Raw genomic sequence first — 19,684 nt, forward strand, 5'->3', positions numbered from 1 at the left:
AGACTCCAAGACTTTCTTAGATTCTTAATCAAGTGACATCACTTTTGGTAATTGTTCTTCAAAACTTACTAAGAAAAGTTTTTTGCGAAGGAAACAAGTTTGTCACAGTGAATTAGCCAAGTGAGCAGGCTGCTTAAATACCATTAAGAGTTTTTTTTTTTCTTCTTCTTGTATTGAAACACATATATACTTAGTAACATCACCCATGAGGTGTAACTTCATTTCATTGTTAAAACAGATTTCAGCTGGCTGGGAAGAAAATCTTGACGACATCAGTGATAATTCGCAAAATGTTATAATAATATGGTGGCTTCCTAGTGAATCAAAAACTTGACATTTTCTTGGTGAAGATTGCTGAAAATGCTACATAATGCTAAAATTGAAGATCCATGTTAGTGAATGTAAGAAAAACAAAACATACAATTATATATTAATACAAAGGCTATAAAACATTTATATGTTCAGAGCTATATTAACAAAATGCATTACATTTCATATTAGTTTCTCTTTAAACACAAAACAGAAAAAAGTGGGTTTCAATTTTGGAAGCCTCACCCCTTTTTTGATGTCATCAACCTGACCTCATATGCAAGTGAATGCATCTTCACTGACTGTAGCTCTTCACTTACAAATGATGTCTGGTCGATGACATCACGGAGGAAATGATAGAAAATATTCTGCTGACGTAAACACTTGCTGGCACAATGTATAGATGGTTCACACTGGTTCTCAGTGCAAGGGAGACAAAATAGGTATTAACAGTTAACAAAGGTTTTGTACAGCAGTGATTTATTGATCTATTTTAATTTGTACAAATACAAGAATATATATATATATATATATATATACACAGTTTTGTAATCTTTTCCCTGTATGTCTTTCTGCATATGTGTACGAGCGTGTGTGTTTTGTGCTGTGTGTGTCTGTTTCCATCTGTGTGTCTTTATATGTCATATGCTTTCAAAAAGGCATGTTTTTTTTTTTTTTTTTAGAAAAGCAGAACATACAGGGCTATAAATGATTGAATAAACATTAATATTTTAGAGCTTCTCGATCCAAGGAGAAATGTAATTGCCTTTTGGAGTCACAAACATAGAAACATAGACATTGATGGCAGATAAGAACATTTTAGCCGATCTAGGATGCCCAACCTCTGAATACTTTCCTTAGTCCCTGGCCTAATCTTATATCTAGCCTTATGCCTATCCCATGCTTGCTCAAATGCCTTCACTATATTAACATCTACCACTTCTGCTGGAAGGCTATTCCTTACTTTTTAACCATTGCCCCTCTAGCTTAAGACTATGTCCTCTTGTTGTGGTAGTATTTCTACAAGGGATTTTTTGTGGCAAAATCCTGAAAAATAGCATAATTTGGTTGGTTTTGGATCAAAAGGAGGAAGGATAGGTAGAAAGCTTGAACTTGATCGACCTGGGTCTTTTTTTAACCTTAATTACTATGCTACTATGTGACATATATGCATCTGTGTACCTCTGGCATGATGCGTTGATATGGGTAGGTGAAGAGGAGCAACAAATATTTATTTTCCTGGAGATCATAAACAGCACGTAACATTCCACGGTACATTGCAGTATTTTTGTAATTTTTACACTCCAATAATTAGTGCAATATTTTTGTTACATGCTAGTTCCCCTTTGTATATGCCAGACAAGTTATTTTCAGAATTTATCTCAATAATAGAACTGACAGATTTACATTCATTAACCTAACCAGATATTCATTCCAGGTAATTAGTACATTTAATACATATCAATGTGTAAGCATGGGTTTTTCTACAGTAAAGATTTCTTTGCTTGGAAAGAGGCTTAGAATTCTATATATATATATATGCTACTCAAAGAGATGAATCCCACTCATAGCGCCACATTCATGACATGAACACACTGAGCGGAAGAGAACCTACATTATTATGACTCAGACAGAACAAGATGCTGTTGAAGTGCATTTTAATTGCCTTGTCATATTAGTCCCAGCAGATCTATACAATACTTATTCTGCAATACACTGATAAAGTTTGCATCACACGGAAATCACTTCCTTTGAATAATGTTTTTATATCAGGAATTCTTTTCTCTGGAATTAACACTGTCTAGATTTTTGAAACTTTCTGCTGTCAAAGGTGCCAAGATTGATAAAACAGATGTCACTTGGGGTATTTTTTTTAAGATAATGACAAAAACTGCCAAGATTTGTTTAGATTTTAATTAAAGAGCCAAATTTTAAACAAAAGGTTCATGGGGCTGAGATTTTTAGAATGGTTTCCATAAGGAACTTTCACTGGGGATCCAACACTCATAGGTGACTTATACTCAGAACGGAGGATCTTCGCCTGAAATGACAGATATGTCCAACTGTAACCCTCATGCATGCACCAACATTTGGAGAGCTTCCATGACATTCTAACAATATGGCGTAAGAGGGAAATCAGTCTTAAGACTTTCAGGGAGAATCAAGAAACTTGTTTGAATAATAAATGTTCCAATAACAATGTTTTGTTTAATATAGGTCTCTTTATGCCTTTAAGCCACTAGATGTCTAAAAAGAACCCTCTAAATTAACCTCTAGCACAGAATGGCTGGACACAAATACCCGATCTGACATTCCAGGATAGCTGTGCAACCGATCGTTTTATACTCTCTACATAGGGCAGGAGGAGGGCTAACTTCCCTGAGTGGACAGTTTTCCGAGGTCCAGCAAGCATCATGCACAAACACTATGGTCGTGTGTCAAGAAACAAGTACAGCAAGGAAAGAGATAAGAAAGAACCAAGGAGAAAGAACACTTGCACGAGGACATAGAAGAACAACTCCCATCACACTATTAACAACGTAGCGCTTTTGCTATTTGATTAAAGACTTAAGAAAAGAGAGGAAGTAATGTCATATGACTTCGGTACAGCAGCACCTGGGCCTACTAAGTATGACCCCTGCTAGGAAGCCAATAAATCATCTTTCCTTGTGCTGGAACTTGGGTACTGATGTGAAATATAGATAAATGACAGCTACAGTTAAAAAGCCAAACTCCACACTCAGGCTGTATGTTGTAAATGCAAGAAGAGGCAATCCACTTGCTCGCTGCGTTGATCACTTGGTCACCAGATGTGTTAGCTCTGAACCAAGTGACTTATCACTTTTTGTAAATGTTCTTCAAAACGTACTAAGAAAAGTTACTTTGCGAAGGAAACAAGCCTGTCATTGTTAATTAGTCAAGTGAGCAGGCTGCTTAAATGCCATTAAGAATACACCGGGGGTTTTTTTTTCTTGTATTGAGAATTATGCATGAGAATGCAAGGATGATTTATATTCTGGTCTTGAGAAAACAGAGAGCAATTTATGAGAGCTACCTGTGACATAATATTCCCTAGGCTTCAATCACAATGCAAAAAGAAGACCTATACAAAGAAAAGGGATCTTGGCGGAATGTTTACAAGCGGATAATGAGAGGAGATCTAAGAAGTGAGTTACGAAAAGCTAATGGACCCTTGGTGGTTTTTAATAAATTGGTTCTCTTGTTCTCCTGGCAAACAAGCTCACTCTTGTCTTGTAATATAAAAATAGTATTCTCCAAATAAACGAGAGACCACAATGTGGTTAAACTTAAGTGGGGCACCAGAATATGTTTTCACAGATGAGCACAATTCTGCATATATTTGTTCTTCAAGTGGCTTTAAAAAAAGTCTTGAGGGATTTTTGGTGTAACAGGTCTCTTACAGACCATACATTGTCACATCACTCCCGTGACAACACGTAAGTTCATACTTGAGCTCATAAGGGACAGGGACATCACAATTATGCGACTGCCCCTATCCACTATCCCTACTATCTAGTGTATTATTTAAGGGAAAGAAGCAAATGCATAGAGGTTATTCTGCTAAATCCCTCCATGCATTTGCGGGGGGGGGGGTTAGATTAGACGGACATATGCATTCCCCTATGATATGCATTCTATGCATCCGTACGATGGCAGGAAATGCTAGTTGCATTATTTCCGTAACTATAGAATTGTACATCAATATCCCCTTGAAGATTTGTTTAATTTAGTATAATTATTGTGTACTTTTTTGATATGCAGGCAGATTGTTTGCAGGAACAGACCAACATTAGCATTTTACCTACAGAGATCAAAAGAACATTACTATTTTTGATGTTGGTTTCATAGCAACAGCTGCAGTTCAGTGACGGATCAACGCAAGTGACAGCAAGTCGCTTGCACCTTGACAATACCTTACTTATTAAAAACATTCTCTGGGAAACAGATCAGCATTTTCCTATTTAATATTCCGTTTTAAATTGGTAAACATGTCTGCCTATGTAAATAAGATATTTAGAAATATTCTAGTTCACCTTAGGCATCTTTAACAAGATGTAACTACTGTTGAAAACTCCCAAAATGCTGTAAATCCTTAAATCGTTATATACGCCACCACTATAGATGGTGAATGTCTACCGTGCTTATTTTGAATCTGATGTTGTTTAGAAAGTACACAGTTTTTGAAAAAAAAGTCCTCATTCCTGTTTGATACCGGATACCGGTAAATTTCATGATGGGCTGCTTGCCCTGTAGCTGGTCTCTGACTTTGGCTGCCAAACATCTCTGAGGTTGCTAGCCATGGGGTCAAATAACTTAAAGGGACACTCCCTTGAACAAAGAAGAAAGTAAACAGCTTAGGGAGAAGCTGCAGCTCCCCACTCTCTCCATGGTCTGACATTTTGCACCACTGAAGTGTCAGGAAAGCTGTCTCACTAAAAATCCCATTAGACCCCCGCCCCAAAGTATTCACAAAGCCATAGCTGGAGCAAATGGTAAATACTCCGCTGGTGATAAGGTAAATATGAAACAGTGTAAATAAAATTTGGGAATATAAATATGCACAAGGAAGAGACAATGGTGCTGCAAATTACAATTACAATAATTAATAAATTATAATTACCAAATACACCAAACTTTCCAGCAGAGGGAATCCTTTCCTCTATTCACGTTACGGAGCTTTAGCACCATAAGAAAGAAGATTCTCTTTTCTATTGCGTGTCAAGTGGCAGCACTGAGACCCAGCTGGAGTGCAGAAGAACTGATTTGCCACCATTTACTTTCCTGTTTTACCGTTACTGTTTTTGAGAAGAGAAAGTAGCCCCCACAACACAGTCCGTTATCTCTAAGTGCTCACCCTCATTGATGCTTTATAATGATTGACTGTAGCTGAGAAAGGAAACTCTGAAATTAATGTACAGATCTTTCTTAATCAACAATTTCTCAGTGCCTTCATTAATAACAACACCTTGTATTTATGCATAGGAAAAAAACAATAATTGGCCCATCTAGTATGTCCTTTTTGAATCTTTTTTACTTATTAATTATTAAGAATGGTTTTATGCAAATCCCAAGCTTTCTTAAATGCCTTTGCTCTTTTTGCAAGTACCACTTTCTCTGGAAGGCTATTTAAGGTACTACCATTTCCAAAAAGAATCATTTTCTCACACTATCCCTCCCTTGAAGTTTAAATCATGCTCTTACTCCTCTTTTTATCTTGTCTTCTGTACCCCTGCTGATTCGAACGTTCCCTCAGTTCTGCTTCTTCTCTTGCCGCTTTTTGTTCTTCTGTCTTCTTTCTTAGACTGCTTCTCCCCAGTATCAGCTCTGTTATCCAGGTACTTGAAGCATGAACCTCTGCAAACACACAATCTCCCCTGATTGGAGAATGAGAAAGAGGCTGTCCCCAGGGTGCATGCCGTGGCTCCACCACTTTGCAGAAGTACTCCAAGAAGCTAGAATATTGCAGACGGTTTTGTGGAGCTTCCATTTCTCTGCAAATCGGTCTCCAATATTCTGTCCTTTTGGAGTACTTCTGCAGGAAGACGGAACCACTGCACGCACCCTGGGGGCAGCCTCCCCCGTGTTCTCCAGTTGAGGTAGAGGGTGTGCATGGAGGCTCCACACTTTTGCAGAAGTGCTATGGGAGGCCTGTTAACAGAGCTGATACCGGAGAGAAGTGAATGGAGAAAGAAGAATGAAGAACAAGATGAGGCAAGAGAAGAACCAAAGCTGCGGAAAAGGAGACAGAGACAAAGAAGCAGTCAGTGGAGAATGTAGGGAGACATTGAGAGAAAGCGTGTGGGGTCCCTCCTCGTTTTAGGGCATTTGTATGAATGAATGAAATTGGCAAATTTTGTAAAAATTTTAATTCGTACAAATCAGAATGTACATGTCTAGTATCAAGTGTGGATCCCTTGTCACTATTAGGCCCTGGGCAACTGCAGTTTTTAACCCTCCCTGGTTAAGTTATGACAAGCATGATCTAGCATTCTTTTTTTTTTTACAAAAGAAATTGATATCTATCATGATATTTACAGGTCCGCTCTCAATTACTATGGTATGTCTTTCTCCCATGAAATCAAGCATAACAAGCAATACAAAATTATTCAAATTGAAACAATAAAAATGATTATTCACTAATTTAGCAGAATTGTTCACTCTTCAAATACAAATCACACGTAATTGATTTCTTTACTTGGAAATATGTTTTTTTTCTAGGTACAGAGCTGTTCTTACAACACTATTAGTTTATGAGATGAAAGGCTAGCCATTCGTTTAGAAAGAAGGTCACATGCATATCAGCTTCACTCAGCCTGAACATTAATTTCAATAGCCGAGCGTTATTACATAAGCCTGATCAGTCAGAAACTCCAGGTTTTCGCAAATTGCAGGGAATACAAATGCAAATTACTTTATCATTTTCAAATGGTTTGGATTTCACTCTGTGGGTAATTGCCCTGTGAAATCAAGAAAAGGTTAGTGCAGCTTCCTGTATTTAATCATACCATCAGCACATATAGAAAGCACCAGATGTGTACAGAAAACCATCAACCACACATTCCCAGGATTGTGTTACCGATAGCGCTATAAGCCAAAGCTATAAGTAAAATGGATCTGAACCAATGTTCCATCTAATTTGTCTTGGCGTGCGCAGAAAATTTCTCTTGTGCCAAAATTTTCGCGGAGCAAAAATTTTGTGCGCACAATATCCGCGCTGCATAACGTTTTAAAAAATATATATATTATTAATTGTTGTGTGCACAATTTTTGGACGCGTGCGCTCTCTTAAAAAGCTATGTGCGCGCGCACAAGCGCACAGCTTAGAGGGAACACTGATCTGAACCTGTTACTTCCATCTTTCAGCAAAATCTGAAAATTATGACCTACTCTTGAAATGGATCAATTTGTATATGAGGGTAGACTCATTATCACAATTTGTTTGCAGACTGCAAGCTTCAGTCTTTGGTCTGTAACGCATATCATAATTTTCAAATCTGAATGAAAACTTAGTATATCTGTATTTCTGGTGATGCTTAAGTGCCATTGTTGAAGACGAATTGTTGGCCAGTGTATGTGACCAAATTCCAAAGTTCTGCCAATTTGCCCCAATGCAAGTGTATTATTTGCCCCAGTGCAAGTGTATTATTTTCAGCTCATTATATACATTAACAGTAAAGTTCCAATAAGGAAAATAGGAAAAATTAATTTGCCATGGATAGCCTTTCTCTTCATTCACATTAAATGGATCTAACCCTAGAAATGAATGCCAAGTGTTTTTATTTGTGTTGTTCTTATTATTATAAGTACTGTGCAAAGAATTCCAGAGATGCACAGAGATATATAGACACATTCATACAATTTAATTGCATTTCTGAAAAATACATAGCTCTTAGTTTATAAATCCAGTTGCAATCATGTTTATCGGCAAATTATTTTTTCCCTTGGTTTTGTGCTTTAGGGAAAAAGGAAAAAAAAAAAGGACAGACGACATAGTATGTAACGCTATGATAGCTTTAAGGCTAAAAGCTACAGGAAGCAATTATGGAGAAGCGTTACTCATATAACACCACATTGCTAAACGTATTATCTGGTGTGAACCAAATATTGGTCGATGTGGACAGATCTGCAAGTTGATCTCCCATGACTCACCACAGTGCTATTTTTTCAGTATCTGCGGTTCATGAAAGAACTGAACAGCAGAGATAGCAGTAAGCCTAGCTTGGACATAAAAAAGAGATATTTCCTATATTTTTTATCTTTTTTTTATAAGCAACAACAAAAAATGTTTAGTTTTTTTTTTTACACTGAAATCACTGTAAATGAAAGTTTGAAGGTGTAATGACACAGTTAATCCGGATAATGGGAGACTATTTTTGGCAAAGTAAGGTTTAGGTGGATGATGAGAGAAGCCTTAGCCAGTTCGCTAACAAGTCTTCCATAAGAAACAAATTCTCGGTGAGTTTTATAAACGACTGCAGGCATGAAATGTATAATAATTTATAATTAATTACATTTCTGCGTCCATTGATAAGATGAACAAAGCGGCTTAGGGCACTTAATTATTGGAAACAAATGGTATCAGCAGAGCAGTAGAAGCTGCATGCTAGAAACTCGGTTTCTTAAGCCTCAAACCCTACTATACATTAGTATTTGAGGGGCTTCACAGTGAAAGGAGTAATGTCCTAACTGAATGATAGAAGCATTCTATTAGACGCCTTGTAATATCCCATTCCTGAAAACATATTGCACTCAGGTTCCAGCATTGCCAACATAAATATATTATAAACAAAAAACTAAATGCAGATTTGTTCAAGTAGAGCATTCCATAAATTTCCAACAGCTATAGGAATCTCTTATCCAAATAAGGTGGCAATGGAAGTGGAGAAAAGGAACATGTCATTTGAAGAACATAGGGTCAATCTCAAAGTTATTCAATAATAAGATCTGAATTGTTGGATGATGGACAGCCATGGAGAGCTTTTTAACTTAAGGCTCAGAATTCTACAAGATACTGTTAACAGGTAAAAGAATTGACAGAAGTGGAGAAGAATTGGATTAGATGTAGGTCAGAGTGAAGCAGGAAAGAGTGGGTTACAGCAGCCAAGATACAAACGAATCCATAATTCACCTAATATTCTCAATAAAATCCTCCAAATTGCCCGTAATAATAATAATATCATGTATTATTGCATATGTATTTTAATTTAAGAAGCAACCAACAATTAGCATATCTTAATGTGCACATCGCCAAGGATCAATGATACAGATATGTAAAATAAAACATAAAGGGCGAAAATAAAATACCCAGATATAATTACATGTAGTACTGCAAATGTGCAATCTGTAATTTTTCTAGCAATTTATACCTCATCTTCCATACTTCTTACGCTAAGCTGATGAATCAGTTCTTTCACATGGTTACGGCTTTTGGGATTTGCCTCCCAAAAAACGACAATTACATTTTAGTACAGACTGTGAATGTCATAGAAAAACTAAAATCATAGCCTACACAAAATAACAATGTGACATTGCAGTCGCGCCTTTGATAATGTCCACGGGCATTTCTGATTTTTTGCAGGGTCAGATGGAATAGACAAACCAGTTCCTTTTAGGGACAGCCTTGACAAGAGTTGTAACCCTAAGCCTAAAGTTTGCTTCGTTGTCTTAATGTAGCAGTGACCTCATATGCACTCAAAATTCATCTACTGATAATTCTTATAGTTCAAAAGAGGTGAAAATAAAGAACCCTTGTCAGGGCTCGGTACACACTTCTGGAAGGCCAATCAAGGGTTAATCAAAGTCATAAATGCTTCTTTCAGAGCAAGAATAACAACACTGACCAGAGAATGCACCGGATTGCTATTACTACATTTACTGTAATGCATATAGGTATGACAGACCATACTTGCACAAGTACTTAAAAATGAATAAAGACCTTTTAATGATGAACAGATTGTTTAAAGGGGAAAGTAATAAAAATAGATATGCTAATTATACAGTAGGTTGGAAAATCCTGTATGGAAAACATTGTGGGAGTACATGTAGACAATAGATTTCGCAGATGTGTGCAATTTCAGAAAGCAGTTCCAGGGGCTACCACAATTTTGCGTTATAAACATATTAAATATACATAGAAACAGGCCCGGACTGGGACAAAAATTAGGCCCGGGCATTTAAGCCAGAGCAGCCCATTTTTATTTATTTATTGTTAAAGCCCACCCTTCATGTACCATCTTTGCATTTACTCACTCATTCACACAAATCATTAACACATTCATTAATGCAGTCTCACAAATCATTCAAGCAATTCATCCACACATGAATTCATTAATTGTCATACGCATTCACACAATTCATCCACACATTTATTCATTCTCATACGCATTCACACGACCCCTTCTCCCCATCTTATCTGCCCCTTCTATGTTCCCCCTTTTCACTATGTACCCCCTTCCCCACTTCTCAATATGTACCCCTCTCCCCATTTCTCACCCTCCTCTGCCCCTTCTCACTGCACCCCCCTCCCTCACCCTACTTACCTTGTTGCTGGAGCTAGCAGCAACTGCGACCGGGACCGCGGCAGGGCCGGATTGACTTAGGGGCTGATGGAGCTGCAGCTCCAGGCCCCTACCTTAAAATAGGCCCAGTCAGGAATTAACGCAGTCATTAACGCAGGGCCCCTTAAGCCTGCCGCAACTGAGACCGGGTCCGCCACTGTACAGGGCTTAAATTAAAACATCGGGGGTTTTTTTTTAACTTTATTTAACATCCTCCATGTTAAATAAAGTTAACAAAAACTTTATTTAACATGGAGGATGTTAAATAAAGTAAAAAAAAACCCCCGATGTTTTAATTTAAACCCTGTGCGGCTGCACACCCGTAAGGCTGGCCCTGGTGGGGGCTTCCCGGCCCCTTAGAGTGGCGGACCCGGTCTCAGTTGCGGCGGGCTTAAGGGGCCCTGCGTTAATGCGGCCGTAGAGGCCGCATAGGCCCAGTCCTGACTGGGCCTATTTTAAGGTAGGGGCCTGGAGCTGCAGCTCCATTAGCCCCTAAGTCAATCCGGCCCTGCCGCGGCAAATGCCCGGTGTGCCCGATGGCCAGTCCGGGCCTGCATAGAAACACACACACACATATATATATATATATATATACATATTGTGTATAGTCCATGTTGAACAACACATTTAGAACTTATTTAGTTCTACATTGTTTGCCTTGGTGCTTCCAATGACCGCCAATGCAAAGAAAAAAATAGAATAGCCACGCTCTCAGGTCTTTGTAGAAAAACATACATTTTATTTAGGTACATAAAAGTCAAGGTTTCAGCTCCGGACATATTAAAATAATGTGCTGAGAAAGGCTCTATAGCTGAAACGTTGACTTTTATTTACCTAAATAAAATATGTATTTTTTCTATGAATACCTGGGAGTGCTCCTATCCTATTTTTTTCTTTGTATATTGCTTGAGGTATTAAGTCTCCTAATTTGTGATCTATTTTTAATTTTCCTACCGATCATTTTTATGTTAATCTATTAAAAGTTAAGCCTTATATGCTTCTTGCTAAGGTTCTGATTTTGCAAGCTTGGGTACTGATAAGGGCAACAAAATCGCTGAAAGCAAAGGAGGATTATAGCTACGAGAGGACGTTTTTCAAATTAGGCTCCTTTATTCTAGAGGGAATGCCTGTGATTACCATCTATGAGTAAATTATAGGTTAATACTAAGAACATTTAGGGAATTTCTTATGCATAACTTACATATCATTTAGGGGCATCTTTTAATGTTTGCTTAATCTAAAAAAACCAAAAACTTAACATAATAATGGTAGGAAACTCAGGCATACAGGGTTAAAATCCCAAGTATCTTTTATTATAGTCAATACTATAAAATGTATTTTATTCTTAACTTTGCTAACTATTTCGTCAGCAAGTATCGATACATGTAGATGTGTTTGAATTGAGGATTTTCCCCCCCAAATTGCAAGGAGTTAAACAAAACAGCTAGCATAGGGTGAATGCAGTCTCTGACCCTTCTCACCTTGAACAAGTCAATTAAATTCTTATGACTGCAATGTTCGATAGCACACTGGGATTCCCTTAATAATTCTTTCATCCATGCATACAGTGGGTGTGAAAAACTAGCAAATCAAATTAGCACAGAATAATTTCTTCTGGGGATGAATGCTTCATGTTTATTTTATGGAGATATTGGCAATTTCCCAGCGATTGTATGTCATTTTAATAGCAACATTTGAGTTAGGATTCTGGATGCGTCAGTGGCTTGTTTATTCAAACTAATGTTAACTGTGTCACCGAAAGACAATCACACGTTCATATCAAAAGTGTTGATGGCTGCGTTATTATCGCAAAATATTAAGCACTTCTTGGCATTTTCTGCTGAAATATTCCCTTGGTTTACCAGTGTTGACAGCATTTATACAACACGTCCTCACAACTGTCTGTGGTTTTCTTCCAGCACCGCATGGACAATCAGAAATTGAATAATGAATATTGAGCATTGAAAGATATGCGGCTAACTACTGTGTAATATAGATAATTTTGGTATATATACTAACCTCAAGATTTGAAAGTGACATTGCAATTACATTACTATTCCTTACTTACTCACATTCTGCAGTGCTGTTATTCTGCAATGCATTACCGAGGAAGGAGAAGCTGAGGTCTTCCTTACAGACTAGTAGGTCATAGGGGTTTTAGACAGAGAATTTTAGATGACAATGTAGGACTTAGCACCAGGCACCTAAGATTGGAAAATAGTGTTTTCTTTCTAGTGAGACAAATGACGTTAGACACTGGGTCACTATACAAGGGGTAGACCACCCTACTGGGACCACAATCTCCTCATTTCCCATCTTTCCAAGATCTCACAACATGTGGTGCACATGAGGGTATCACAGGGCTCTACAGCCCCAAATCTTTAGATTTAACAGGAACCTTCTTCTAATAAAACAATATATACCAGGAGCAAATTTCCCATGGTTCTTTGTGTGAAACAGTTACTCACATGGGCAACTGTTTTAATTTTTTTGAGAAAATAAAAATACCAAAGAAATTTCTAAGGAAAGTATTAAGTTATGTTTTGGATAGATTCTTTATCTTTTTTTGAGCCAAAGTTCCACATACATATAAAAAAAAAAGAGTTCTGTGGCATCATTATGAATAATGCAGCAACGAGTGAAAGACAAGAAAACTAATTAACTGGGAAAAAAAATAGGGTGAGATGAATGAAGTCTTGTTGAATGCAAGAAAAAATCCATATGTGTCAGCTTTTTACATAGAAATTACTGATCAAAACGTTTCAAAGAATATGATCAATTAATATATTTTTCCAAAGGACTCTTATCAAGCTACAGATCAGCACACTTTATGTTATTCCTTTTTCACGTTAACATCACACGCACAACCTTGATCATTGTGACTTTGAACAATGTTAATCAAACAAAGGCTGGCTTAACACTGAAACATGACTTTAAATAAAGTTCTGTATCTTTCAGATATCACATTAGCAGTATTGGTAAAGATACAAAAGTTTTTGCCGACTGACAAATTTTGTAGCTGCAGACTGGTTCGTGATCATTTTATATGCAAATTTTATTACTTTAACTAGATCACTGGCAGGAGGGATGCTGGGCTTTAAAGAGCATTGGGATGCTGCGTTTCATCACATTTGCACCCCATGCAAAACTATCTAGCACTGATTACCCCTTAGCTGGTGATCTTTTGGAATAAAATCTACAATCGTGGTCTTCACAGCAGCTTAATGCCTTGGAAGATTTAACAGGCTTCCTAAATTTGATTTCTTTACCGTGGAAAATATGCACCTATTAGGGCATATGTTGACCTTACACACGTATTGACAAGGTCCAAAAATATGAGCCTGGGCAGCTTTTATCTCACAGGAAACGATTTAGAGCCAATTGATGGTGTCTTACGCATTTCTGGCTAATTCAGGTAATCAATAGTTAGACAAAAAATATACAAAAATAGGGGGAGCACACAACCTGAAATGCATAAAAGGCATATATATTTAGATTGCCGGGTTGCTGCTAGAATAATAATTACAAATAAGTACACAAAACAAAGCAAGAATTCAGCGCATGCCCAGCAAATACCATTGGAAGAATACTAAGGCATAAACATTGGGAATTCCATCACACTAAATGGCCATATATTGCTTAGCCTGCCACTAAGCCACATTCAATAGTTAGACAATCGCAACTGGTGATACAGAGATGTTTACGCCCAAAAAAGAATGAAAAAATAATGAAAAACATCCTTTACTGCATTTAAAAAATGAAAATAATAATGATTTTTGTGTCCTTTTTATGTCCAGTATAGGTTTTACAGAGAGAATGAACAGCTATGTCATTAAATATTTTGACAGGAGATGCTAAAATCATATACTGCGGGAAGAGGAAAAAAAAAATACTTATTAGATTTACTGTAGTGATATATTTTAATTTTGACCCCACTGGTCCAAAAAGATAACTTCTGGTATGAATAAAGCAACACGCAGCCGCTATCCTGATTCCTAACTATAAATGTCAAGAAGCTCTCCTTCATTGAGGTAATAAAAGAATTATACAGTTATAGTAGGCAACTGTGTCCGATTTTTATATGCCATTTTACCAGTAACAGTTTAGATTATTTGTTGGCAATTTCAACGCAATCACTTTACACCTGATCCATGATAAACAGAATCACTTCAGTGATATTGCTCTCTGTGGTCATTTAGTAACACATTTTAATAACTGTCATGCAAATATACACATTAAATTACTGGCAGGAAACATAATAACGGATACATTTCAAGTGGCTTCGCCTAGAAGAATTACTCCGTCCAATTTCAATGTAGCATCAGAGAAATTTGAGCAGTTTACATTCTGGTGTGAAAGCTTTCCCTGTATCTTAATGGTCATTATTCATTTTATCCCCGATAACCCACTTTCATCAATCTCTTTTCTCTCTTTTCTCTTTTCTTATAAATGCCCAGTGAGCTAAATGAAGATCTTGGGTGGCCTTGTGTAATGTTTAGCTGCTGGAGACACTTGCCAGTGTTGGTCCTTCATAATGAACGGTGAAGAGAGTTGAAACCACCACTCTCCTGTCAATTCTCCCTTTAGTGAATAGACATCTATCCCATTTAATCTTTTTTTTTTTTTTGCACTCACTCCATAATCACTCCTGTTGGTAATCATGGCTAATAGAATTTAGCTATAATTTCTGTCCCTAGGCTACACAAATAAAATTAAATAATATGTTTTTATAAACACAAACATTTTGGAATTTACCTGTAATGGACCTTTTTACCCAGATATTTGTGGGTTGTGGGCATACTTTAAAAGGATAGATTATTAATCATTACAGCTTTCAACTGAATTTTTTTTAATTATTTAATTTAATTTGGAGCTTTTCCTGCTATAGAGATCTTGCAGTGACGTCTTCCACAAATGCATTCTACTTATAATGACCGAACAGTAGTAGCACCATCATTATTCATGAAATACTGTATTGTATATCATTTTACTATGTTTGAGCTCCCTGTACTTATATTTCATAACACATCTTGATAAAAAATAAAAGCCTGAAGGATTTCCTTCCAAAAAGTTTTTAAATTCCCTAACTTTCTTTAACAGACCCTAAAAAAAACCTTGTTTGTTACTTTTTGCGTTGTTTTTAACAGGGCAAATCACGCTTAATTGTCCGTGTTACAAAACTTGCATATATAATAAGAGTCTAACTGTGAATAGAATAATTATTGTTAACATGTCAACTTGTTTTTTTGAATTACGTATGCATCATTCAGTATTTCTACATGCGAAGGCAACATCTGCGTCATTTCATTTGTTTTTTCGCGTAACAGTGAGGTGTAGGTAGGTTGAGATGTGATAAAAAATCTTATTTTACAGCATTTTAACAGGCAAACTCTGATGCCATTATAATAAAGTTAATACAAGGAGTTCATCGTTCAAGGAAGGAAGAGCTTTATTTTACAAAACAAATTTGAGATGCTCACCAAGAACGGACAGCTGCTTCATAGTCTGTCCTACGGTGCATCCCCACTTGGGAGCATCTCAAGTTTTAGCTTTAGAAGAAAGATCTTTAGCTGGAACCTGTTCTCATTTGTTTTGGATACACACATACATAGGGGCATTCCCCTAATAATATGTTCAGTATTGAAAAGAAATGGCCACACAATATGTGCAGCATGGAATCCTACAAAGTAACAGCTATGTGCTGCAGGTCCCTTAATGTTCACTGTGCTTAATGTAATAATATTAAAATATTAAGGTGTCAGGGAAATAAGCAATACGGTGACTAGAACATTGAGAACATGACTCAATCGGAAAATATTCAGAAATCCACTTAGAATGTTCAATAATAATCAAGGCACTAGTTCCTACAACAGACAGCGCGTGAAAAAATTGGAACTAAGTAACAACAGCAATACGATTTGTGTGTAAAAGATAAAAATCTAAATACAACTATTGAAGAATATATCATCTGTAGACGTCTACTCCTTGACGTATACAAATTCTTTACTGCAAGCACAGGCAGGGTCAGACTTGGGATGATGGAGGCAGCCCTGGCACTTGATGGACGGTGGCCACCCTGTGACATAAGTGTGGGAGCTGGCTGAATATACAGTGGTGTATCTACTTTTGGGTCCACCCTAGGCCGACCTAGGGCAGCTCCCCAGTCGCCTCCACCTCTTTGTTAAGCTCCGGTGTCTCTGGTACAAGGCGATGGACACCTTTGAGAAACAGAGCCCCATGACAAAGAGTATATGGAGGCTGTGTACAGTTAGCATAGCATAAATTGGGCGGTTGGAGAGATCAAAGATCGCCCTTGTAATCGACCCATTGTGCAGTGGAACACTGGGGGGCCTAATCTACCCCTCTCCCAGTATTGTACCAGGGGGATTGTTGACCCCTGGACCTACTACTTAGCCTAATCAGCCTAGCCCAGGATATGTCACTGTGGATATGGGCAGCCGCACATTACGTTTTTATGCTCATATAGCAGGCAGCCGTGTACATGGGGGGCTTTCAGCCAGTGTCCCACCAGGTATTTGCACAGTGTGCCAGATGGCCAGTCTAGGCCTGAGTACAACATTCATGGTATTCTTTTTGGAGAAGAAATTGTGACAAGTTTCCTGGGCCAACTAAGAAGCTTGAACTAATACATGTAAATGATTGACACATTTTCAATATTGCTTGAAGTGTTTAGACTGCACAGACTAAATTTTTCATTATTTATGATAATTTATATTTTTTTATTATCGCGCTGTTGCTTAAGGTTTTTTTTTGTCTTGAGCCTTGGTTTATTAAGTAGCCAAGTGTATTGATCTGTGTAGAATGATTACTGAACACCCAAAGGTAGCAGACATCACTTTATAAATTATTGCTGCTATTGAATGTATTATGTGAATGTTTTGCCAATTCATTTTTCACCTATTTAACATCTAAAACAAAATCAATAAACTATTTGACAGCCCCGATAATATGCACACTTTATTTCCCCCTTCACTTTATTTTCGTCTTCAATGAAGAGGTGTCTAGACCATATCATTGAATTCAGCAATGCAAAGCAGATATACAGAAAGCATGTGGTTTGTTGCAGACAAATCTAGTTCTATACATAACACTGCGCATGTTTGTGGATTAATAAGCAATATCCCCAGTCACGTAGATATGGATGCCACTTGAATTAATGAACTGGATACATACAAAAGGAAGACAATTGGAAAATGCATATGAATTCCACTTGAATCAATAGGCTAGATACAAGGAGTAACACAGTAACAAACCAGGAATCAGTAATTCTACAACATACTACTGAGTGGCTTATACATGGAAATAAAATACATGCCTTCAGAGGTAGCCTTTCTCAGCCAGATTCTATGAAGGATACATCATTATTTCAGGGAACCAAAATCGCTCTTCCCATTCACCTATGTAGCCACAGTTTCCAGATGAATACAGTGCGTCATCATTGTTTCTTAACAAACATTTTACATGAGAATTATTTCTGTATAAAGCCAACAAGGCCACACACTAAAATCAGCTTTCTTGGAAACACACTTGTAGTTCAGGATGTACTCCACATTGGACTCTATAGATGAGTAGGACTAAATTACTATGCCAGGTTGTAAATGATCACACCATTGACTGTAAAGTAAGATCTACTATTGGTAGTGTGCTCAATGCACAGAAACTGCCCTCACAAATAGGAGGGGAGGCACATTTAGAAATGATCACCCTTTTTTCTAGTGCTTAGTACATATGAAGCCTGATGGACTGTGAGGTCAGCCAGCCCGGGATGTTCCCAATAATTCATTTGGGGTGGCCTGTCTCAGACAACACTCAATAAAAAGCTTATTCATTAAAAAAAGAAACCACAAATTCGCTCTATGGCTGTTGACTTTTCTGTTGTGTGCATGCATTTCATACATGTTCTTGGCTGCACAGGTTATATGTAATGTAAAAAGTGCTCACCTGTGCTGCTCTGAATGGTTCTCACTGTAGTGGTTGTGCGTGGGGGTGATGATGGCCTAAGCAACACGCTGTCATCATCTTGAGAACATCCCTTTTCAATGGCTCTTACATAGCTGTGGCTCCTCATTCGAAAGCAGCCGGGCATTGGAAGATCTAGTGCATCCACTGCCTGAGACTCAAGCTCACTAAATACCGATTCACAGACCGATTCAAACTGACCGTTCACTTCCATTTCACTAACCTGCAAGCCAAGCCAATTTCATATAATTAATTAACAAGCAAGCCTGTTTGTATTATGTTAGATAGCAAATGTTAACATTTTAGTACATACCTACTAATTGTGCCTCTGTAGGAGGGTCAGTGCCTCATTGGGACCAAAAGTCTTTGTTCTAAAGTCCTTCTTTTCTTGGCGCATAAAAAACATTCCCTTTTTGATCATTTAAATCAAACTGAAACCTTGTCATCAATGTGTTTTTCTTTTGGAATATAGTGAAGGCTAGAGGGATACCTATTTACTAACATCATAGTAGGCATGAAAATTAAAGGGAGATGTAGTGGTAAATATTTTAACGTCGTTTCCCACTCACCTGACTGATCGTGCTCATTGCCCTCATGTAACTCTCGTTCCTCGAACGGAATTTGGGAGAGGTAAGAAGAGTTGATGGATCCAGACTATCCATACTTCTGTTTATTGAAACTTCACTTACTGCCCTCAAATAACTGTGGCTTCGAATCTGAAGTTTTGGAGAGTGTTCATTTGAGATTCTGAAATGATAGGAAATAATCAAGGTGCTCGTATTACCATATAATCTTATGGTTGGATATATTATAGTATGGAACAGACTTCTTCAGTCATAGCGAATGGTGATATATGCAATGCAAGTCAATAAGCAAGCAGTATATTGGGATGTGCTCATAATCTTATTGCATAAAGAACAAGTCTTTGGTTTGTTTGCCCAACATGTTCAGTGCCAATTTTCTTCTCTGACAGTCCAGTATTTGGCACTGTTCTGCTTCCCCTTGTGGTATGAACCGTGGTTATATCCCTCTTCAACAAGGTCACATTTTCTGCATAGCATATGTCAACATGTATCTTTAACCAATGTTTGTTATCATTGTGACTTATTAAATCAAAATACATAGTGTAATTACTTTAAGAGTGAACACTAAATAATGAATCAAATTTAAAGAGAAACAAAAATAGAACAAAGATATCTAGACGTGTCTTGCATGCATTTTCAGTCTTTCTTATATTAGGTGTTCCCTTTAGGTAGTCATCCCAGTCATTGAAACCCTCTGTATTCTGATCTCCATTGGTTTTGTAGTGTTATGTA

General features: G+C 37.4%; 1 protein-coding gene across 5 annotated transcripts in view; it reads right to left on the reverse strand.

The window, feature by feature from the left end:
• LOC149287862 (disks large-associated protein 1-like) overlaps positions 1–19,684 on the reverse strand; it is a 127,880-nt gene that overhangs the window by 56,641 nt on the left and 51,555 nt on the right. For all 5 annotated transcript variants that reach the window (XM_089492374.1, XM_089492377.1, XM_089492373.1 and 2 more), the window contains exons 3-4: positions 18,938–19,115; positions 18,351–18,591 (exon numbers count right to left, since the gene is read on the reverse strand). In XM_089492374.1, coding sequence (XP_089348500.1) covers positions 18,351–18,591; positions 18,938–19,115 — 419 coding nt within the window. The remainder of the gene's footprint in view (positions 1–18,350; positions 18,592–18,937; positions 19,116–19,684) is intronic.

The sequence above is a fragment of the Sceloporus occidentalis genome, unplaced genomic scaffold (assembly GCF_023333645.1).
Source record: "Sceloporus occidentalis isolate IW3139 unplaced genomic scaffold, rSceOcc1.0.p SCAF_56, whole genome shotgun sequence".
Lineage (NCBI taxonomy): Eukaryota > Metazoa > Chordata > Lepidosauria > Squamata > Phrynosomatidae > Sceloporus > Sceloporus occidentalis.